We start from the raw sequence: 19,777 nt of genomic DNA, 5'->3' as shown, positions 1-19,777 counted from the left end.
CTGAGTTTAGATCCGGCCTCAGACACTTAACACACACACACACACACACACACACACACACACACACACACACAGAGCTGTGTGACCTTGGGCAAGTCACTTAACCCCAATTGCCCTACCTTCCCCCCTCCAAAAAAAAGCAATGAATGAATGAATTTTCTTCCCCTCTCTCCCTATCCCCTTCCCCAAGATGGCATGTAATCTGATATAGGCTATACATATACATTCATATTAAACATGTTTTCAAATTAGTCATGTTGTAAAGAAGAATTAGAACCAATGGGAGAAACCACAAGAAAGAAGAAACAAAAAAAAGAGAAAGCAAATGGTATGCTTTGATCTGTATTCAGGCCCCATAGTTCTTTTTCTGGATGTGGATAGCATTTTCCATCATGGGTCCTTTGGAATTGTATTAAATCCTTACCTTGCTGAAAAGAACCAATTCTGTCAAAGTTAGTCATCACACAGTTGCTGTTACTGTGTTTAATGTTCTCCTGGTTCTGCTCACTTTACTCAGCATCAGTTCACATAAGTCTCTCCAGGTTTCTCTGAACTTCACCTGCTCAACATATCTTATGGAACAATAGTATTCCATTACATTTATATACCACAGCTTGTTCAACCATTCCCCATTGTTGAACATTCCCTCAGTTTAAAATTGGGGCAGTGTATTTAAAGCTGGACATTGACGTTATTTTTGATTGACCATTGCTAAAAAATAAAAAACGCCGTGCAACCTTGCATCAAGAAATTTTCTGAATAATGTAGAGATTTGACCTTTCTAGCTACTACAGTATATTTTTGCTATCAGTAGTTGAACCTCAGGTATATTTTATTCAAGAACCAATGTTTCATTTTATTCCTTCTCATCCTATATGACTCTTGTCCTTTATCTTCTATAAATATTCCTTTGAGGAGCCAATATGGTGTGAACTTTCCTTTTCTTTTGACATTAAGTCTTCTGGTAGTCATCTTGCCTCAAGGCCACTATTTTGTTGAATTTAATGTTTTCTTTAGAGAGGATGAGTCTATGATCAGGTCAGCCTTCTGTGCCATAGATCCCCTTCCTCACTCTCACATCTTCTATGTCTCTTCTCCTTACAATGACATAATCGATTAAATGCTATTGTTTGCTTCAAGGGCACGTCCAAGAACTTTTATTGAGTTTAGGTAAATGGAAGATAGTATTGGTGATGAGGTCATAAGACAGACACACAATCTTCGGTAGTAAGTGACCATTGCTGTTACTGTTTCTGACTCCATTCCTCCCAGGGACTCCCTGCCATGTCTGATATTCTGTCTACTCTGACTTTAAAGTCACCCAGAATTGCAAGCTTGTCCTCTTTTGGCATGCTGATTTTAAAGGTCTTAGGACTTCATAAAATTTTTCTTAGACCTCATCAGAGTTCATTGTGGTGGGAGCACACTGATGATGATGGCATGGTGCTTTCCTACAAGTGGCAATCACAGGGTCATAAGTCTGTCATTTACTTCTTTTTTTTTTTCCTTTTTTAAAATGCTTTATTAACTTCTGATTTACATCATTAATTTCTGCCAGATTTTGAGTTACAAATTTTCTCCCCGTTTTACTCTATCTACCACTCCTGAATAGCACTCCCACTGGATATCCCCTCGTCCAATCTGCTCTCTCCCATAACTTCTCCCATAGCCCCTTAGACTTTTCCAGTAGGACATGGTGGATCCCTATGTCCCAGTGCCGGTATATCTTCTTTCCCAATTACATGTAAGATAGTATTAATAATAGTATATATGTATATATAATTTTAAATATTTGATTTTCAACTTTGAATTCCAGATTCATTCCCTTCCTCCCTTGTCACCCATCCCTACTGGGAAGATAAGCAGTACAGTATAGATTGTACATGTGTAGCTAATGCAAAACATTAACATAGTAGATATATTGTAAAAGACTGACTATATTTCCCTCCCTCCTATCCCACTTCCCACTTGTTCTATTCTCTACTTTGATCCCATTCCTTTTCAAAAGTCTGTGCTTCCAACTTCCCTCCCCCCCAGCCAGCCCTCCCTTCCATCATCTCCCTTTTCATCCCTTTCCCCCTACTCTCCTGTAGGGTGAGATATCCTATTTAGTGTGTATTTCATTCCCTCCCTGAATCAAATTCAGTGAGAATAAGGTTAACCCATTCCCTTTTGCCTTCCTATTCTTCCCCTCCATTGTAACCCTTTTCCCTTGCCTCTTCTTTATGAGATAGTTTACCCCATTCTGTCTCTCTCCATCTCCTCTCATTATATTCCTCTCTCACCTCTTAATTTCCCCTTTTAAGTATCATTCCTTCCTATTAAATTGGTCCTGTGCCCTCTACCTATGTATACCTGTAAGCGTATATACACACATTCACACATGTATTCATACTCCCGTGTATCCTCCTATATAGACATATATATCTGTTCCCTTCAACTATTTTCATACTGAGAAAAGTTTCATCAATTATAATTATTGTTTTGATCTTATGATTTGAACTTATGATTTCTTTTCCCCGTTTACCTTCTCAAGCTTCTCTTGCTTCTTGTATCTGGATGTCAAATTTTCTATTCAGCTCTGGTTTTTTCATTAAGAATGCTTGAAAGTCCTCTATTCCACTGAATGATCATATTTTCCCCTGAAACATGATACTCAGTTTTGCTGGGTAGGAGATTCTTGGTTTTAATCCCAGCTCCTCTGCCCTCCGGAATATCCCATTCCAGGCCCTTTGATCCCTCAGTGTAGAAGCTGCCAGATCCTGAGTTATCCTGATTTTGTTTCCACAATATTCAAATTGTTTCTTCCTGGCTGCTTGTAATATTCTCTATTTGATCTGGGAATTCTGGAACCTGGCTATAATATTCCTAGGAGTTTTCTTTTTGGGATCTTTTTCAGGAGTTAATCAGTGGATTCTTTCAACCTCTATTTTGCCTTCTGGTTCTAAAACATCAGGGCAGTTTTCCTTGAGAATTTCTTGAAGGATGATTTCTAGGTTCTTTCCCTGATCATGGCTTTCAGGTAGTCCAATAATTTTTAAATTATCTCTCCTGGATCTATTTTCTAGGTCAGTGGTTTTTCCCATGAGATATTTCACATTGCCTTCTATTCTTTCATTTGTTTGGATCTGTTTAACATCATCTTGATTTCTCTTAAAGTCACTAACTTCCTTTTGCTCCAATCTGAATCCGAGGGAAAGATTCTCCTCATTGAGCTTTTGAGATTCTTTTTCCATATGGCAAATTCGTCTTTTCAAGGCACTTTTCTCCTCATTGCCTTTTTGAGCCTCTTTTGCCAATTGAGTCAGTCTGTTTTTTAAGGTATGATTTTCCTCAGTCAGGTTGTTGACTCTCATTTCATAATTTTCTTGCATTGTTCTCATTTCTCTTCCCAATTATTCCTCCACAGGAAGTGTGTGTGTGTGTGTGTGGGGGGGGGTGGAGCCAAGATGGCGGAGTAGAAGCACGACCTTCCCGCGGCTCTGGCTTCCACCTTCCCCAATCCATGTAAAAAGGGGACTCTAAACAAACTTTGGAGCTGCAGAACCCACAAAATGACACAGAGAAGCTAACCTCCTGCTGAGGACAGCCCAGCAGGCGGGCAGGAATTGGCCAGCACAGCGCTCTGGGAGCCAAGTCCAGATCCACGCCAATTATTCCTCCACTTTTCTTATCTGCTTCTTTAAGTCCTCTATGGCCTGTAACCAGCTCATATATTCCTTTGAAGCTTTTGGTACAGGAGTTCTGACTTCACTATCTTCCTCCTGTTTCATGCTTTGCTCCTTTTTGTCCCCAAAATAGGAGTCTAATGTTGGAGTCTTCTGTTTGTTTTGCTTCCTTTGTCTGGTCATGTCACCCCCTCAGTCACTTGACCCCTGGGTTTTTTGCCACAGTAGGACTCTGCCACCAGACAGGAGAGCTTTTGTCCCAAACACTGGGGTTTTCTCAGTTGCCAGAGATATTAGTTGGGTGCCCTCTCTGAGGCCTCCACATGCCCTGGCAAGTTGGTCATGCACCCAGGACCTCCACACTAGACCGCAGTCCAGATCCAAGCAGGTTAAAGCAAGAGCGATTACCCCTCAGACTGGTCACTTGGTCCCCTTACACTCTGCAGGCCAGGAGCTGAAGCTGCAAAGTGGCACTGGCATGGCGTTTCAGCGGGTTCTCGCCTTGGGGGCAAAAGCTGATGAACTCCCAACTACTGGTCCCAAGGTCCTCACTGCATTGACCTCTCGCTTTGTCCTTTGTATCTACGTGTTGATGAATCTGGAAACGGCCACAGCTGCTGGTGATCTGGAGTCCCTCCAGCAGGAGGCTGGTCAGGCCTGTCCTGGGGCTAAAACCTTTGGCTCCCGGGGGCCTGGGCTTGACTCCCAGAGCTGTGCTGGCTGATTCCTGCTGGCCTGCCAGGCTCTCCTCAGCAGGAAGTTAGTTTCTCTGTGTCATTTTGTGTGTTCTGCAGCTCCAAAGTTTGTTTAGATTCCCCTTTTACATGAATTGGGGAAGGTTTAAGCCAGAGCCCCAAGGAGGTCCTGCTTCTACTCCACCATCTTGCTTTCATTTACTTCTTTTGGTCAGTATACAAGCTTCTTTATTAAATTAGTTTTGATTGCAAAACCTGCACAAGCTTCATGGCACTCCCCATAACTGCAACCACTCCAGATGACATGTATCCAGCTCTGACTTTGGTATGGTTGGCTTTCATTTGCCAGCCTTGTTTCAATCAGGGCTGCTATTTAGGTGTGATACCTGCTGAGTTGTCTTGCAACAAGAGCTGTTCCTTTTTCAGGTCTACTGCATTTCATGTTGTCCATAAGCACATGCACATTCTATGTACCAGTGATGAGTAGAATCATTTTTGCAAAGGTTTTTGTACATTTTTTTGTGTTTTAACTAGAGTAGAATTCCCACCTGCCACTGTAAGCAGTCCAGGGTTAGATTAGGTGAAGCAGACAATTTTTAGGGCATCTTTTTTAGTCCTTTACTCACAACAGGAAATGAACAGTGTGGCCCTTTAAAAAGGCTGCTCAGACACCCAGGGGACTGCTGCTTCAGTCTAATAAGATGACCCTATAGGCTGAGCTGTCCATGTGCAGGGTTGTGACTACAGTTCCCAGTATATCTGTACCTGTGCTTCATTACTTGTCTGTCATAGGTCAAAATGCTATGGGTGATGTTGTTTGACTCACTCAGAAATGGGATTTAAGTGAGGCGGAGTTGTGTCAAGTCATCTTCTCTTCTAGAGTTATTGAAGTCCAGTAGCAAGATAGAAGTCAAGATGATTGGCAATGACTCAGGATGCAGTGGGTGACCTTCGTGTCTTTGATGTTTAACTACCCTCTGAGCGCCCCATAGCACCTGCTTCAGCTGCTTTCATGGCCATTGGAATAAATTGTTCTGTCCATTCTACTGAGGAAAGTCTTCATATGCTTGGGGTAGACATCCCTGTAATTCACTGAAGGTTTTGAGACTGCTCAGTTACCCTCAGCCTACTTTAGTCTTTCTGCCAAAATGGTTCATTGGGGTGTAGCTGCTGCACACATTATAGCAACTTGGAGCCACTGGTGAGAGTTGGGTGAATCATGTGGACATCAAAGGTGGAACACAGGCCTGAAAAGGGCTCATCAGCCCTCACACCAGAGGTACTAGTCTTCCTTAAATACTTCTACACACTACCTAGCACATAGTAAGCACTTAATAAGTGTTTATCGATTGATTGATTGATAAAAGTGGTATAATATTTGTAAAACAGTGTCTGACACATAGTAGACATATAAAACAAGTTTATTTATTTTAGAAATGGTTATTTGGCAACTGATTGGATAAGTGAGATGAGGGAGAAGGAGGATTTGAGGGTAATGCTAAGATTATGAACTTGGGAGGCTGGAAAAGTGGTCGGTACGTTTAACAGAAATAGGATAGTTTGGAAGAGGGAAGGGTTTATAGGGAAAGATAATGAGTTCAATTTTAAACATGTTAAGTTGAATTTAATATGTCTCTGGGACAACCTTTTTGAAGTATCCAATAGGTGATTGATATTAAGAGATGAAAGCTTGGGAAAGACTAGAGCTGGTTATATAGACCTGAGAGTCACCTGTGTTGAGATGATGATTACTCATGGGAGCTGATGAGGTTATCGAGAATGGATAGAGAGGCAAGAGAAGAAGGCATAGCATAGAACCTGGGGGAATACTCACCTGTAGTGTAGGAGAGTTTTGGATGAAGAGCAGTGGAGCCAAAGAGATAGCAGTTAACAAAACTTTGTTGCTATGTACAAGGAGAGGATAATAGTATCAACAGGGAACATTTTGGGGTGTATAAACAGTGCAATGGAGTCCCCTTTACTGAAGGCAGCATGTTGTGGGGTAGCTTCTTGATGTGGAACCATTACAGTGGCTTTTTTGCTCTTGTTGAAGTCCCAGAGACTTGTAGGGCTCAAACTTATATGGAGTTTTATAAAGATCAATTGGCACCAATAGTTATTCTTAGAGGAAAATGGTTAGGACCAGAGAAATGAGGATATTTTCTAAGTTAGCTAATAAAAAAAGAAATGAGGGGCAGGAACATATGGAACTTAACTCTAACTATACCATCTAGCAAGAAGTTTGAAGAGGGCCATGAGAGGCATTTTTAGACATATTGTATAGGACAGGGCAGGATGGATTTGGTTGGAGGTTTTACAGAGGACAAAAGAGAAGTGTTGGATACTGGGACATGGGATTAAGGAGGTTGAGGAAGTGGGAGGATAGGGAGTTTGAATTTTAAAGACCCCTAGGATAAGGGCAGCAGTTGAGGAAGAGAGGAAGATAAGGAATTGAATGCTTAACTCCTTGAGAAAGGAGGATGATGACCTGGGAGTTAGTATACTACAGCTACCATACTTTTGATAGAAAATAAAGGAAAAGTTTGGGTAGAAAATTTTAATTGTGTGGATTTCAAAAAAGTGAGTGAAGGAGGTAAAGGGAGATTCTGAAAGTGACAATGGGAAACAGGGAATATTCCAACTCCCTTTCCAGGAAGTGTGAGCAAAGTACTGGAGAGGACAACTAGGGATACAGTGTCATGGAGCAGGGTGGAAGGGAAATAAGCTACTGTAGAAATTTGAAATATCAGAATTACTTAATCACTATTTATATTTCTGTGTAAAAGTATCCTTCATGTTCCAAACTATCTAGGTTCAAAGAATATTAGGAATTTGGACTAAAGTTTTTAGTTCTAATTTTTAACCAATGAAACAAGACGCTGCCAGTATAATATAGTTTACAATGCACAAAAGTTGTTATTTCATAATATGTTTTACCCTTTCCCATTTGGTAGATTTGGAATGACTATTCTTATTTCAGTACCTCTTAAATGTGCCTCTTAAAAATTCTCTGCATTCAATGTATTTTGTCATTGTGTCTCAGACATGAATTATAGGTAGTGTTTCATCATGTCACATGATGTTAAAGCAGATATTAAAGTATAGTAAAATTATGTTTTGCCATACTATTGCCCATTTAGTTAAAACATGTTGGAATTTAAAATCAGCCACTTAAAGAAGAACAGTAAAGGGGAAATTACTGGCCCATAAACCAAATTTCATTTGGAGAGATTAAGAACTGTAGAAAATAATAGAAGAGAGGTCTTATAAAAATATTTAGATCCTAAAAGGTCATACTTTCCATAACAAGTTACTTCTTTCTTAAGATTTTCTGGTTTAGTTAATTTGCCTTCTTTGTCTGTTGCCCTATGAAGCAGGTGGGCCTGATCAGTGAATGGGAACCTTAGGGTTGAATGTGGAGTGCTGTGCATGCCTTGATTGGCCCCTATCAAGGCTTGGGGGGAACCTTAGGGTTGAATGCACAAGCTAGAATGCTGTGTGTGCTTCAACTGGCCTCCACTGGGGCTTGTGGGGATTTAGGGGAATGTACAAGTTGTGCCTCTTTTGACCTCAATTGACCCCATTGAGACATAGGAGTAGTTAACCCCACTTCTTGCCAGCTCCTGCAAGAAGGGTGATTAGGGAATGTTATAGGAGTTATGCTCTCATTATCAGCAACCTCTCCTGAGAAAACTAGACTAGAATAAAGTAAAATTATTAACCCCTTCTTAGTGTCTTTCCTGTCTGATCAGATCAAGAGTGAACCTGTGTTAGCAGCCTTTCTGTGTGCTGTGTTTATCTGTCTTACCTTGACCTTATAATGGAGATTGGGAAAAGCTGAAGGCAGGGTTTAATGGGAGAAAGGAGAGCAGAGAAAGAAGAAAGGCAAGAGGGAAAATGTTCTAGCCTGTATATATTTGAGAAGGATAGACACTTATAAATGACAATATATTTATTACTTTTATTATCTCTCCATTTGATATTTCAGATTCTGGCATCCATTATCAGTAGTAGGGTCAATAACTTCCCAGGGGTATGACACTCAAATTTTCTGTGATGGTTTAGTGGTAGTTCATCCTGAGGAAAAGAGGGGTTGGAATTTTCACAGCTTTGGCAACTCTCAACCTTAAAGGTGCCTTTAAGCCTCTGCTGTAGTTAATAGCTTACTAGCCTTTTATTTAGTTGATACTTTGGCTGTCTTGGTATTCTCTCAAGGAATATTACTGACCAAGTCTTATTCTAGATTTACACCCCGACTTTATAAACTTCCTATTCTTTCATCCTTCCCTTCTATCCCTCTAAGAAATGATATCAGTTGGTTGGGAGATGAGAAGTTATGATACATGTAACCCCTTTTCCTTATCTCACAATGAGTTTATATCATCCTTACCCATTTCCTATTTTACTCCAAACACTGAGGAAAACACTTCTCACCAAGGCCAACCCTTCTGCACATACACCTGATCCCATTTCTTCCTGTCTGCTTCAACAATCTGCCTTTAGTATCATCTCTCTGTTCCACTCTACATTCTAATCTTGATTACCTTTTCTCATCTAGTGGAATCTTCCCTGTTGTCTATGAATACACCTGGGTCTTGACTAGATCCTGTCATTACTGTTAGCTATTATCTTATATTTCTTCTCTATTTCTGAGCCAAACTTGAAAATTTTGTCTTTGTTGCTTCCACATCCTCTCCTCTCACTGTCTTTTTAACTCTGCAATTTGATTTTCGGTCTCCTCCTTTAATTGAAACTACTTTCTCCAAAGTTACCTCTTAATTATCAAATCTGATAGCCTTTTCTCAATCCTTATCCTTTCTAACTTCCATCCATATGGCATTTAACTTTTTTTCTCCATACTCTCTAGTTTTTTCTTACCACTGCTCTTTCTTAGGTCTGCAACTATCTATTTAACTGTTATTCCTCATTCTCCACTGCTAGATCATATGTGATAACATGCCAAAACTCTGCCCTGGGCTCTCTTCTATTTTTACTTTACACTCCTCATCAGCTCTCACAATTCTCATCAGCTCCCATAAATTAGAGTATAATCCCTGTTGACAACTCCCAAATCTATATATGCAGCCCTAGTCTCCTTCCTTAGTTCAAGTCCCATATCATCAACTGTCTTTTAGACATATCTATCTAGATGTTCCATAAGTTTCTCAAATACAGTATGTCTCAAACTAAACACATTATCTCACAGTCCCCCAAATCTACCACTTTTTTTTTATGCTTCCCTATTTCTTTTGAGGGCAACACTAACCTTTTGGTCATTTCAGTGTCATCTTTCAATCCTTATTCTCACTCATACCACATATCCAATCAGTTACCAAATCTTGTTATTTCTCACTCCACAATATTTTTGCTTAAAATTAAAAAAAAAACTAAATATTCATTAAAAAAATTGAGTTCTAAATTCTCTCCCTCCCTCGAGACCCTCCCCAATCCACTGAGAAAGCAAGCAATATATCAATTATGCAAGTGAAATAAAATAAAACATATTTCCATATTAGCCATGTTGAAAAAAGAAAGAACATAAAAAACATACTTCAGTTTGCGCTCAGAGTTTGTCAGTTCTTACTCTGGAAATTGATAGCATTTTTCATCATGAGCCCTTTAGAATTGTCTTGGATCATTATATTGGTCAGAGTAACTAAGTCTTTCACAAATGATCATACTTAACATGATTGCTGTACAAAGTTGTCTACAAAGTTCTCCTGGTTCTGCTCATTTCATTTCCATTAGTTCATGTAAGTCTCCCCAGGTTTTTCTGAAAGCATCCTGCTTGTCATTTCCTATATATACCACAATAGTATTCCATCACAATCAAAGACCACAGCTTGTTCAGCCATTCCCCAGTTAATGGGCATCCCCTCAATTTCCAATACTTTACTGCCACAAAAATAACTGCTATAAATATTATTGCATATGTGTGTGTGTGTGTGTGTGTGTATCCTTTTCCTTTTTCTTTAATCTCTTTGGGATATAGACCTAGCAGTGATGTGCCTAGGTAAAAGAATATACACAGTTTTATGGTCCTTTGGGCATAGTTTCTAATTGTTCTCTAGAAATGTTGGACCAGTTCACAACTCCACCAACTGTTGATTGGTGTACCTATTTCCCCACATCCACTCTATCATTTGTCATTTCTGATAGATATAAGGTGGTACCTCAGAGTTGTTTTGATTAGCCTTTCTCTAATCAGTAGTGATTTAGAGCATTTTTTTTCATATGACTATTGTGGGTGACACTGGAATAAATGAGACCCCAGACTATCAAACTTTCTTGGGGTTTATTGAGTTGCCAACAAGGGAGCTCCACCCAAATGGGCAAAGACTTCCCAAAGTCAATTTACTTGGGGCTCCTGTGTGCTTCAACCACAAAGGTCTTCAGGCAAGAGGAGTTTGTGAGTTGGTTAAGTAAGAGCTGATTAGATAAGATACCTTCACCTGAACAACCAAGTTGATTCCTGAAATCAGGGAACCTTTGAAGTCTCCTAGTACAGATCTTATCATACAGGATATTCTTGTGGAGAGATGATTGGAATGAGGAGCATGTCAAGGATGTCCTTTAATTGGTGAGCCTAATATTTAACACAAGATGGAGGGAACTATGCTCAATTTACCAAGATGGAACGAGTTGCTCTCATTTGTGGTCCACACTAGCCAGCTTTGATTTCTTCTGGAAACTGCCTGTTCATACCCTTTTACCATTTAGCAATTGAGGAATTGCCCTTATTTTTATAAATTTAACTCAGTTCCCTATATACTTGAGAAAAGAGACTTTTATGAGAGAAACTCTGTAAAATTTTTTTATATTACTTCATTATGTATGGTACCTGCTAGCAAAATGTAGTTTCCCAGGAGCCAAGATGGCAGAGTTAAAACAGGAACTCTGTGTGGCTCCCACCCGAAACACCTCCAATACCTTTAAAATATGACTCTAAATAAATTTTAGAGCTACAGAATCCACAAAGTGACAGAGAAACAAATCTCCCACTGAAGGCAGCCTGGCAGGCTGACAGAAAGGGTCTATCAGACCTGTCTGGGAGCCAAGCGCAGTCCTGTGTGAGCTGCATGGTCCTGGCCCTGGGGTAGCCCCAACAAGTGGCCCAGATCAGCCAGTGCAAACTTCAGGAGAGAGAATCACCAGAAGCTGTGGTGGTTTCTAGACTTCGCAACCCATAAACACCAAAGAGAAACTAAAAGGTCAGTGGAGAACTCTGTTGGAACTACGTGATAGAAGAGCACAATCTGGCCCCTGTCCCTGGGGTGAGAGGCTGCAGCTGCTGCCACATGGCTGCCTCAGGAGCTCCTGGCCTGCGGATCATAGTGGGACCAAGTGACCATTCAGAGGGTAATCACTCTTGCTTTGACCTGCTTGTATCTGGGTCACAGTCTTGGGTGGTAGTCCTGGGGTGTGTGGCCAAGAGTGCCAGAACTTGGGCTGTCTGTAGAGAGGCTGCCCTCTTCATAGCTCTGACTACGAAAACCCCAGCAATTTGGGACATAGCTCTCTGTACTCTGGAAGCAGAGTTCTACCATGGTAAAGAGCTCAAAAGTCAAGTAATTGGCTGACAAGATGAGTAAGCAGAGGAAGCACAATCAGACCATAGAATCTTTTTGGAGGACAAAAAGGATCAAAACATGGGCAGAGAAGAAGTCAATGAGGTCAGAACTCCTGCATCAGAAGCTTCCAAGAAAAATATGAATTGGTTACAGGCCATGGAGGAACTCAAGAAGGATTTCGAAAATCAAATAAGAGAAGTGGAGGAAAAATTGGAAAGAGAAATGAGAATGATGCAAGAAAATCATGAAAAGTGAGTCAACAAACTGCTAAAAGAGACTCCCTCAAAATACTGAAGAAAATAGCACCTTAAAAAATAGACTAACTCAAATGGCAAAAGAGGCCCAAAAAGCCAATGAAGGGAAGAATGCCTTAAAAAGCTGAATTTCTCAGATGGAAGAAGAATTTCAAAAACTCACTGAAGAGAATAATTCCTTCAAAATTAGATTGCAACAAATGGAAGCTAATGACATTATGAGAAATCAAGATACTATAAAACAGATCCAAACAAATGAAAAAATAGAAGGCAATGTGAAATATCTCATTGGGAAAACTACTGACCTGGAAAATAGATCTAGGAGAAATAATTTTAAAATTATTGGACTACCTGAAAGCCATGATCAAAAAAAGTAACTAGAAATCATCCTTCAAGAAATTCTCAAGGAAAGCTGCCCTGATATTCTAGAACCAGAGGGCAAAATAGAAATTGAAAGAATTCACAAATCACCTCTTGAAAAAGATCCCCAAAAGAAAACTCCTAGGAATATGATAGCCAAATCCCAGAGTTCCCAAGTCAAGGAGAAAATATTACAAGCAGCCAGGAAGAAACAATTTGCGTATTGTGGAAACACAATCAGGATAACACAAGATCTAGCAGCTTCTACATTAAGGGATCAAAGGGCTTAGAATATGATATTCTGGAGGTCTTAGAATATGATATTCTGGAGGTCAAAGGAGCTAGGATTAAAACCAAGAATCACCTACCCAGTAAAACTGAGTATAATGCTTCAGGGGAAAATATGGTCATTCAATGAAATAGAGGACTTTCAAGTATTCTTGATGAAAAAACCAGAGCTGAACAGAAAATTTGACTTTGCAATACAAGAAGCAAGAGAAGCATGAGGAGGTAAACAGGAAAAAAGAAATTATAAGGAACTTATCCCATTTTTTTTTCACATTTTCCCTACATGGAAAAATAATAATTGTAACTCATGAGACATTTCTTAGTATGAGGATAGTTGGAGGGAATATATATATATATATACACACACAGACATATATATGTATACATACATACATATGTATGTATAGGAGGGTGTATGTGTGTATAAATACATATGTGAATGTGTGTATATGTGTGTACATGTATACATAGACAGAGGGTACAGGATCAGTTGAATAGGAAGGGATGATATCTAAAAAATAAAATTAAGGAATAAGAGAGGAATATAATGAGAAAAGGAGAGATAGAATAGGGCAAATTATCTCATATAAAAGAGGCAAGAGAAAACTGTTACAATGGAGGGGAAGAACAGGAAGGTGAAAAGGAATGTGTCAACCTTACTTTCACTGAATTTGACTTAAGGAGGGAATAACATACACACTCATTTGGGTATCTTACCCTCTAGGGAAGTAGGGGGGAAAGGGATAAGAGGGGAGATGATAGAAGGGAGGGCAGACTGGGGGAGAGAGTAGTTAGAAGCACATACATTTGAAAAATGACAGGGTCAAAGTAGAAAATAGAATAAGTGGGGGGTGGGATAGGATGGAGGGAGATATAGTTAGTCTTTCACAATATAACTACTATGGGAATGTTTTGTGTAACTACACATGTAGAACCTATATTGAATTGCTTATCTTCCCAGTTGGGGTAGGTGAGGAGAGAAGAGGGGAAAGAATCTGGAAATCAAAGTTTTAAAAACAATTGTTTTGGTTTTTCATTTTAATTTTTTAAAACTATTTTTATTTTTTATTTTTGCTTTTTGAAGGGAGAAAGGTAGGCCAATTGGTAGTGACTTGCCCAAGGTCATATGGCTAGTTTTGTGTTAAGTGTCTAAGGCTGGATTTGAAATCAGGTCCTCCCAAATATAGGGCTGGTGCTCTATTCACTGTGCCACCTAGCCACCCCTAAAAACAAATGTTAAAAGAAAAAAAGAATGCTTGCCTAGGAGGAAAGGGGAAAGGGAAAGGATACACTGGGAGTTGTATGAAAAAAAATGTCAATAAAATTTATTTGATAAAAAATGTAGTTTCCCTGATTATCTCTTTTAATTAATTCTGTTTTTGAGTTTGTTTTATCTGAGATCATGATTTCTACCTTTCCTTTTTTTATTTCACCTGATGCATAATAGATTCTCCTTTAGCCTCTTATTTTAACCCTGTGTGTATTTCTTTCTGTTTCAAGTTCATCTTTTATAAGCAATATATTGTTGGATTCTGGCTTCTAATCCATTCTGCTATCTGCTTCTGTTTTATGAGTGAGTTCATTCCATTCACATTCACAGATGTGATCTCTTGCTTTTTTTGAGATCATCGCAACATAATCAACTTATACCTATGCCCTCTTTCTACATAGATACCTTCCATCTGCTCTAATAATGATGAAGTTCTTAGGAATTACATGTATCATCTTCTGATATTGGAATGTAAACAGTTTAATCTTATTGAGTCCCATATGGTTTTTCTTTCACATTTACCTTTTTAATGCTTTTCTTGAGTCTTATATTTGAATGTCAGATTTTCTATTCATCTCTCATCTTTTCATCAGCAATGCTTGGAAATCTTCTCTTTCATTAATTGTTCATTTTCTCCCTGAAGGATATTTATTTTTGCTGAGTAGGTTGTAATCCTAGTTCTTTTGCCTTCCAGAATATCATATCCCAAGCCTTCCATTCCCTTACTGTGGAAGCTGCTAAATCTTGTGTGATCTTCTGGCTCTTTTCACATTATTGTCTTCTTCTGGGTTTGTCTCTTGGTCTTCCCTGCCACCATAAGCATAATCAAGTACTTTTTTTTTGTTGTTTTCTTGTTTTTCTAGTCTATATCTTGAGTTTCAGTTTTTTGTTAAAGTTGGATTCTGCTCATCTGAGGGTGGGGAGGCACTGTTCCAATCTTCAGGCTTTTTCATAATTCTGTTTTCAGAGCTAGTCCTGGGTGTCTGCAAGGTTTTTTGTACTTCCAAGGTGTTGTGATACAGGGAGAGGTGAGGCCATTGTTTTCCTGGTCTGTACTCTGGTCTTTATCCAGGGAGGCCCCTTGCTGACCTCTAGTCACAAGTGCTAGCATGCCTCTCAGCCCTAGGACTGTGATTAGTTCCCTTGCTCTCCTATAGCTGTAAGCTCTAGTGCTCTTCTCTGCCCTGGAACTGTGACCAGTATTCCTGCTCCCTTGTCATTGATCACAAAAGATCCTCTCTGCCCTGCAACTGTATCCCAGAACTGCATAGAGTCAATGCAACAGGATCCTGTACCCAGTGCCAGCAAAGGTTCCCTCCCCCTTACCATCTTTGGGTTGAGAGTTCCCTAAGCTGTTGCCACTTTTGCAGTTATCAGGGCCCACCCCCAATGCTGCCTCAGGCTGGTCCTCATCTCAGTGTCATAGACCTCTCCTGTAATCTCCTGTGTTGTTTCAAGCTGGAAAAAATATCTCATTCTGACCTTTTATTGGATCTGCCATTCCAGAATTCAATTTGAAGCTTTATTTTAAAGTTGTTTGGAAGGGAATGTTGGGAGATCTCAGCTGAATTGCTGCCTTTACTCCACCATTTTGAGACTCTGACTCTCACAATATTCCTAATATTCTAATAACACAATATTTCTAATATATGTATTACCTTTTCTTCTCTCTCATATTCACCACCCTGGTCCAGTTCCTCATCCTTTCTGAATCATATTATTGCATTATCTTCCAATTTTATTTCTCTGATTCAAGGCTCTCTACACTCCAATCCATCCTTCACCCAGATGCCAAAGTAACTTTCCTAAATAATAGACCTGACCATGTCACTTCTGTGGAGTTTAACCATGCAGTTGTATCTGACTCTTTATAACCCCATTTGGGGTTTTCTTGGCAAAGATACTGGAGTGATTTGACATTTCTTTCTTCAGTGGATTAGGCAAACAGAGGTTAAGTGACTTTCCCAGAGTCACAGAGAGTGAAGGTTTGAGGCCAGGTTTGAACTTAGATTTTCTTGACTCAAGGCCTAGTGTTTTTTTCACTGAGCCATCTAGCCACTTCTAATGTCGCTTCTGAAGAATTCAGCCATTTTTTCAGTAGCATCTGACTCTAAGTGACCCTATTTGGGGTTTTCTTGGCAGAGATATTGGAAGGGTTTGTCATTTCCTTCTCCAATTCATTTTACAGATGAGGAAACTCAGTCAAATAGGGTTAAATGACTTGCCCAGGTTCATATAACTAGTAAGTATCCTGATTTGAACTCAGGAAGATGAGTCTTTCTGACTACTACCTTGTGTTATTTTTGTATATAAAATAAATGCTTATATATGTACATGCATTCATCCCCATGACAATATAAGCTCCCTGAGGTTAGGTGTTGTTTCACTATTGAAACACTATTTCAGTGTTTCACTATATCTCAGTATTAGCACAATTCTTCTCAACTAGTAATTGATAATAGTAATAAATAATAAATGCTTATTTATTGGTTGAATTTACATTATAGGTACATGATAGTTCTCAGTAATCTATCAATAGCAATAACAAAAAATTTCCAAATCCTTCAAGGTTCACATGTGTACTTTGATTTAACAATTTATTTTAGTCATAGATTCATCGTTTATGATGTTTGTTTTCTTAAATGAATTAATTTTGGAATTATTCTTTTTTTGCTTCATTATATAACATACTTAATTTTGAATTCTAAATTTTAGGATTCTATTAATATTTTTTTTAAAAACATGATATCCTGTACTTATAAATCATTACCCTCATCCCCTAAACCTTGTCCCTTCAAATATATACATATAACAAGGCTGTTGTGTAAGTGCAACATACAATTTCTTATATTCTGAATTAATAGTCATAACAACTATAGCTGTAATTTCCAGATCTAAGGCACTTCTTTTTGGAAAGCACATATGATTAATAGATTTCATTGTGTGTTAATATCAGTTCTCCTTAAGCAACCCTAAACTTTTCCCCTAACCTCCAGACTTGAATTTCCAACTGCCTTTAGATAACCTTGAACTTGATGTCCCATAGACATAAATTTGTCTAATTTGATGTCCCATAAACTAAATTTGTCTAAAAACTGAACTTGTTATTTTCTCTCACACTGTATGCCTCCCTCTTTCTAACTTTGTAATTATTGTCAAGGGAATCAACATCCTCCTAGTGAGTCAGATTTGCAAACCCAGGCCTTGATTGATTCACTCCTGCCATCAACCTGTTGCACTGGCCCTCATCATCTCATGTCTGGACTATTGCAAAGTCTTCTGGGTGGTTTCCCTACTACAAATCTCTCCCCAGTCCAGTCCATCCTCTCCTTAGATGTTAAATTAATCTTCCTAAAATGTAGGTCTCAACATGTCAAACCTGCCCTCCCCCCCAAACCCCAATTTATCATTTGTTTGGTGTAGCCTTCATAACCTGACATCTTCTTACCTTTCTAGTTTTCTTATACTTTGACATCTCACCTGCCCTGCTGCCCCCTATCCTGTGGTCCAGTGATCCTGGCCTGTTGGCTGTTTCTCGTATAAGATACTCCATATTTTAATTCCATGCATTTTAATTAGTTATCCCTGATGCCTGAAATGCTCTTATATCTGACTTATATCTGACTTGTGGTTTTCCTAGCTTCCTTCAAGTGCAACCTAAAATTACATGAAGCCTTGCCTGATCTTAGGACATGCTAACGCTTTCTGTCTGTACATTTTTTCTTTATATCTGCATTAGACTGTGGGTGAGAGCAGGGACTGCTTTTTTTTGTCTTTCTTTGTATCCTTAGCACTTAGTAAAGTTCCCAGAACTTAATAAATGCTTATTGAGTTGTTGACTTACTGACTGGGAATGTATAGAAAACAATGCTAGCAAGTATGTCTAAAGGAAGAAGGATCAAAACAACTGATTTGGCAATCACCATGTTGAACTTCTGGGAAAAAATTCATCTGTATTAGAGGAAATTTTAGAATGAATGCTATTTCCAGGTTTTCAAGTGCTGTGATATTTAATCAAATTAGAAAATTTAAACTTATAGCTAGCTATGGAATTCTGGTAAACAAAAAAAGTATACAAATTGTATATATGCAAGATTTTTATTGCTCTATAAAGTTTGTTTATATTTTAAAATTTTAATTAAATACTTCTTCCTTCTCCCTCCCCCAGATGGTATCCTATAATGTTAGAGGAGATTCAATTCAGTTTATTGTCCATGTGCTCTCCGCCTCATCTGATGCTTCAAAATGTCAGTCATATAATGTACAGCTATCTCCATTTCATTTACAGGTAAATTTTAGTGTTTTTTTTTTCTTTTCATATCATAAAAACTTGCCATGGAACCTTTCTAAATCATACTTCCTTTATGTGAAAAGAAAGGAAAGCTTTGCAAATTAGCTAGTATGTGTTATGTACCATATAAAATGTATCATATATAAGATGTATCATCTTAATAGAAAAAAAAACACCAATCTTCTCCTCTCCCTGCCCCCCCAAAACAAGCTTTAAGCAGGGCATGAGATTTTTACATGTATCCTTTTAAAAGAGCTATTTCACAGATATAGATGTAACTATATCACCTCACAAAATGGTTCTGGAGAAGAAAACAACTCTCCAAATTTGGCTAGGAATTTTCACTATGTTCTGTGTTTTTACATGATTGTGTGCAACAACATTCTTGGAAATTATATTTTCCCTTTTAGTTTCCCTGGATGATTTTAATGATTTAGATCAGTGTGATACAATTGTATCTGTTGTTCAAAACAATCTAAAACTATGTGAACATAATTTTGATACTGCTAGTTCATTTAATCAGCAGTTACTCAGTTCATTTGATGTGATTTGATGGATATCAATGATTGTATTTAGTGAATTAAGTGGAGTAGAATTAAGTTTGAGTTAGTTATTTCAGTTAATGCTGTCAGGATAAGATTTATGATTGATGAATCCACCATGTATTGATGATTCTATTAATTGTGTTTGATTTATCAGATAGATTCATATTCTATTTGTTAGGTCTATTATGAGGAATTATCAGTGCATTACCCCTCCAACCCCCCACTCCACTTGAAATGCCTTTCTACTCCTGTGAATTGCTATCATCTACTCCCTGGTTATCTTTGCTTCAAAACCACAACTTCTTTGGTTCTTAGAAAACAGCTCACCAAACACCAAACAAACTGACTAGTGTTTGATGGGCCATGGGAAGCCCCAACAAATGGCCTGCAGTTGATAGCCTGTAGTTGATGACTTGTAGTTAATGACCCTTGAAAGGCCTGCTGACAAAGTAGGTAGGATTGACGAACATTATCTTTAATTAATCATGGGATTTCTTCCACTTCTGAAGATTAGACAATCATAAGAGTTTCTCGGAGCATCAGGGGCCTGGACTAGGAGGAAGGCCTTGGACCCAATTGATTAGTACCATCAGTCCCTCTAATAAGTTGTTCGATGATATTTGGAGCTCTGCCTCAGTGATTTTTGTTGCAGATTGGAATTTTGTGAGCCACATAAAATATATACATTATAGGTAGTATACATGCAATCATCAAAGATTTAGTATTAACACCAAACAGTAAGTCTGTGTCCAATTTTCTTACATTTCTATAATGAAAAATCATAAGATGGTACTAGTCTTCAAAAGATTTTAATACCTAATGACCTGCCCTTTTA

General features: G+C 38.6%; 1 protein-coding gene across 9 annotated transcripts in view; it reads left to right on the top strand.

Moving 5' to 3' along the window:
- C2CD2 (C2 calcium dependent domain containing 2) overlaps positions 1-19,777 on the top strand; it is a 149,248-nt gene that overhangs the window by 25,880 nt on the left and 103,591 nt on the right. For all 9 annotated transcript variants that reach the window (XR_011165815.1, XM_069074892.1, XM_069074888.1 and 6 more), the window contains one exon: positions 18,275-18,394. Coding sequence is in view for 8 of the 9 variants with exons in the window: in XM_069074892.1 (XP_068930993.1) it covers positions 18,275-18,394 (120 nt within the window). In the remaining variant the exon portion in view is untranslated. The remainder of the gene's footprint in view (positions 1-18,274; positions 18,395-19,777) is intronic.

This window comes from Petaurus breviceps, unplaced genomic scaffold (genome assembly GCF_028583685.1).
Source record: "Petaurus breviceps papuanus isolate PSGF00001 unplaced genomic scaffold, PetGlider_PUasm1.0 90897, whole genome shotgun sequence".
In the NCBI taxonomy this organism is placed as follows: Eukaryota; Metazoa; Chordata; class Mammalia; order Diprotodontia; family Petauridae; genus Petaurus; species Petaurus breviceps.
The sequence above is the reverse complement of the archived record's forward strand: the minus strand, read 5'-3'. Positions and strand labels throughout refer to the sequence as shown.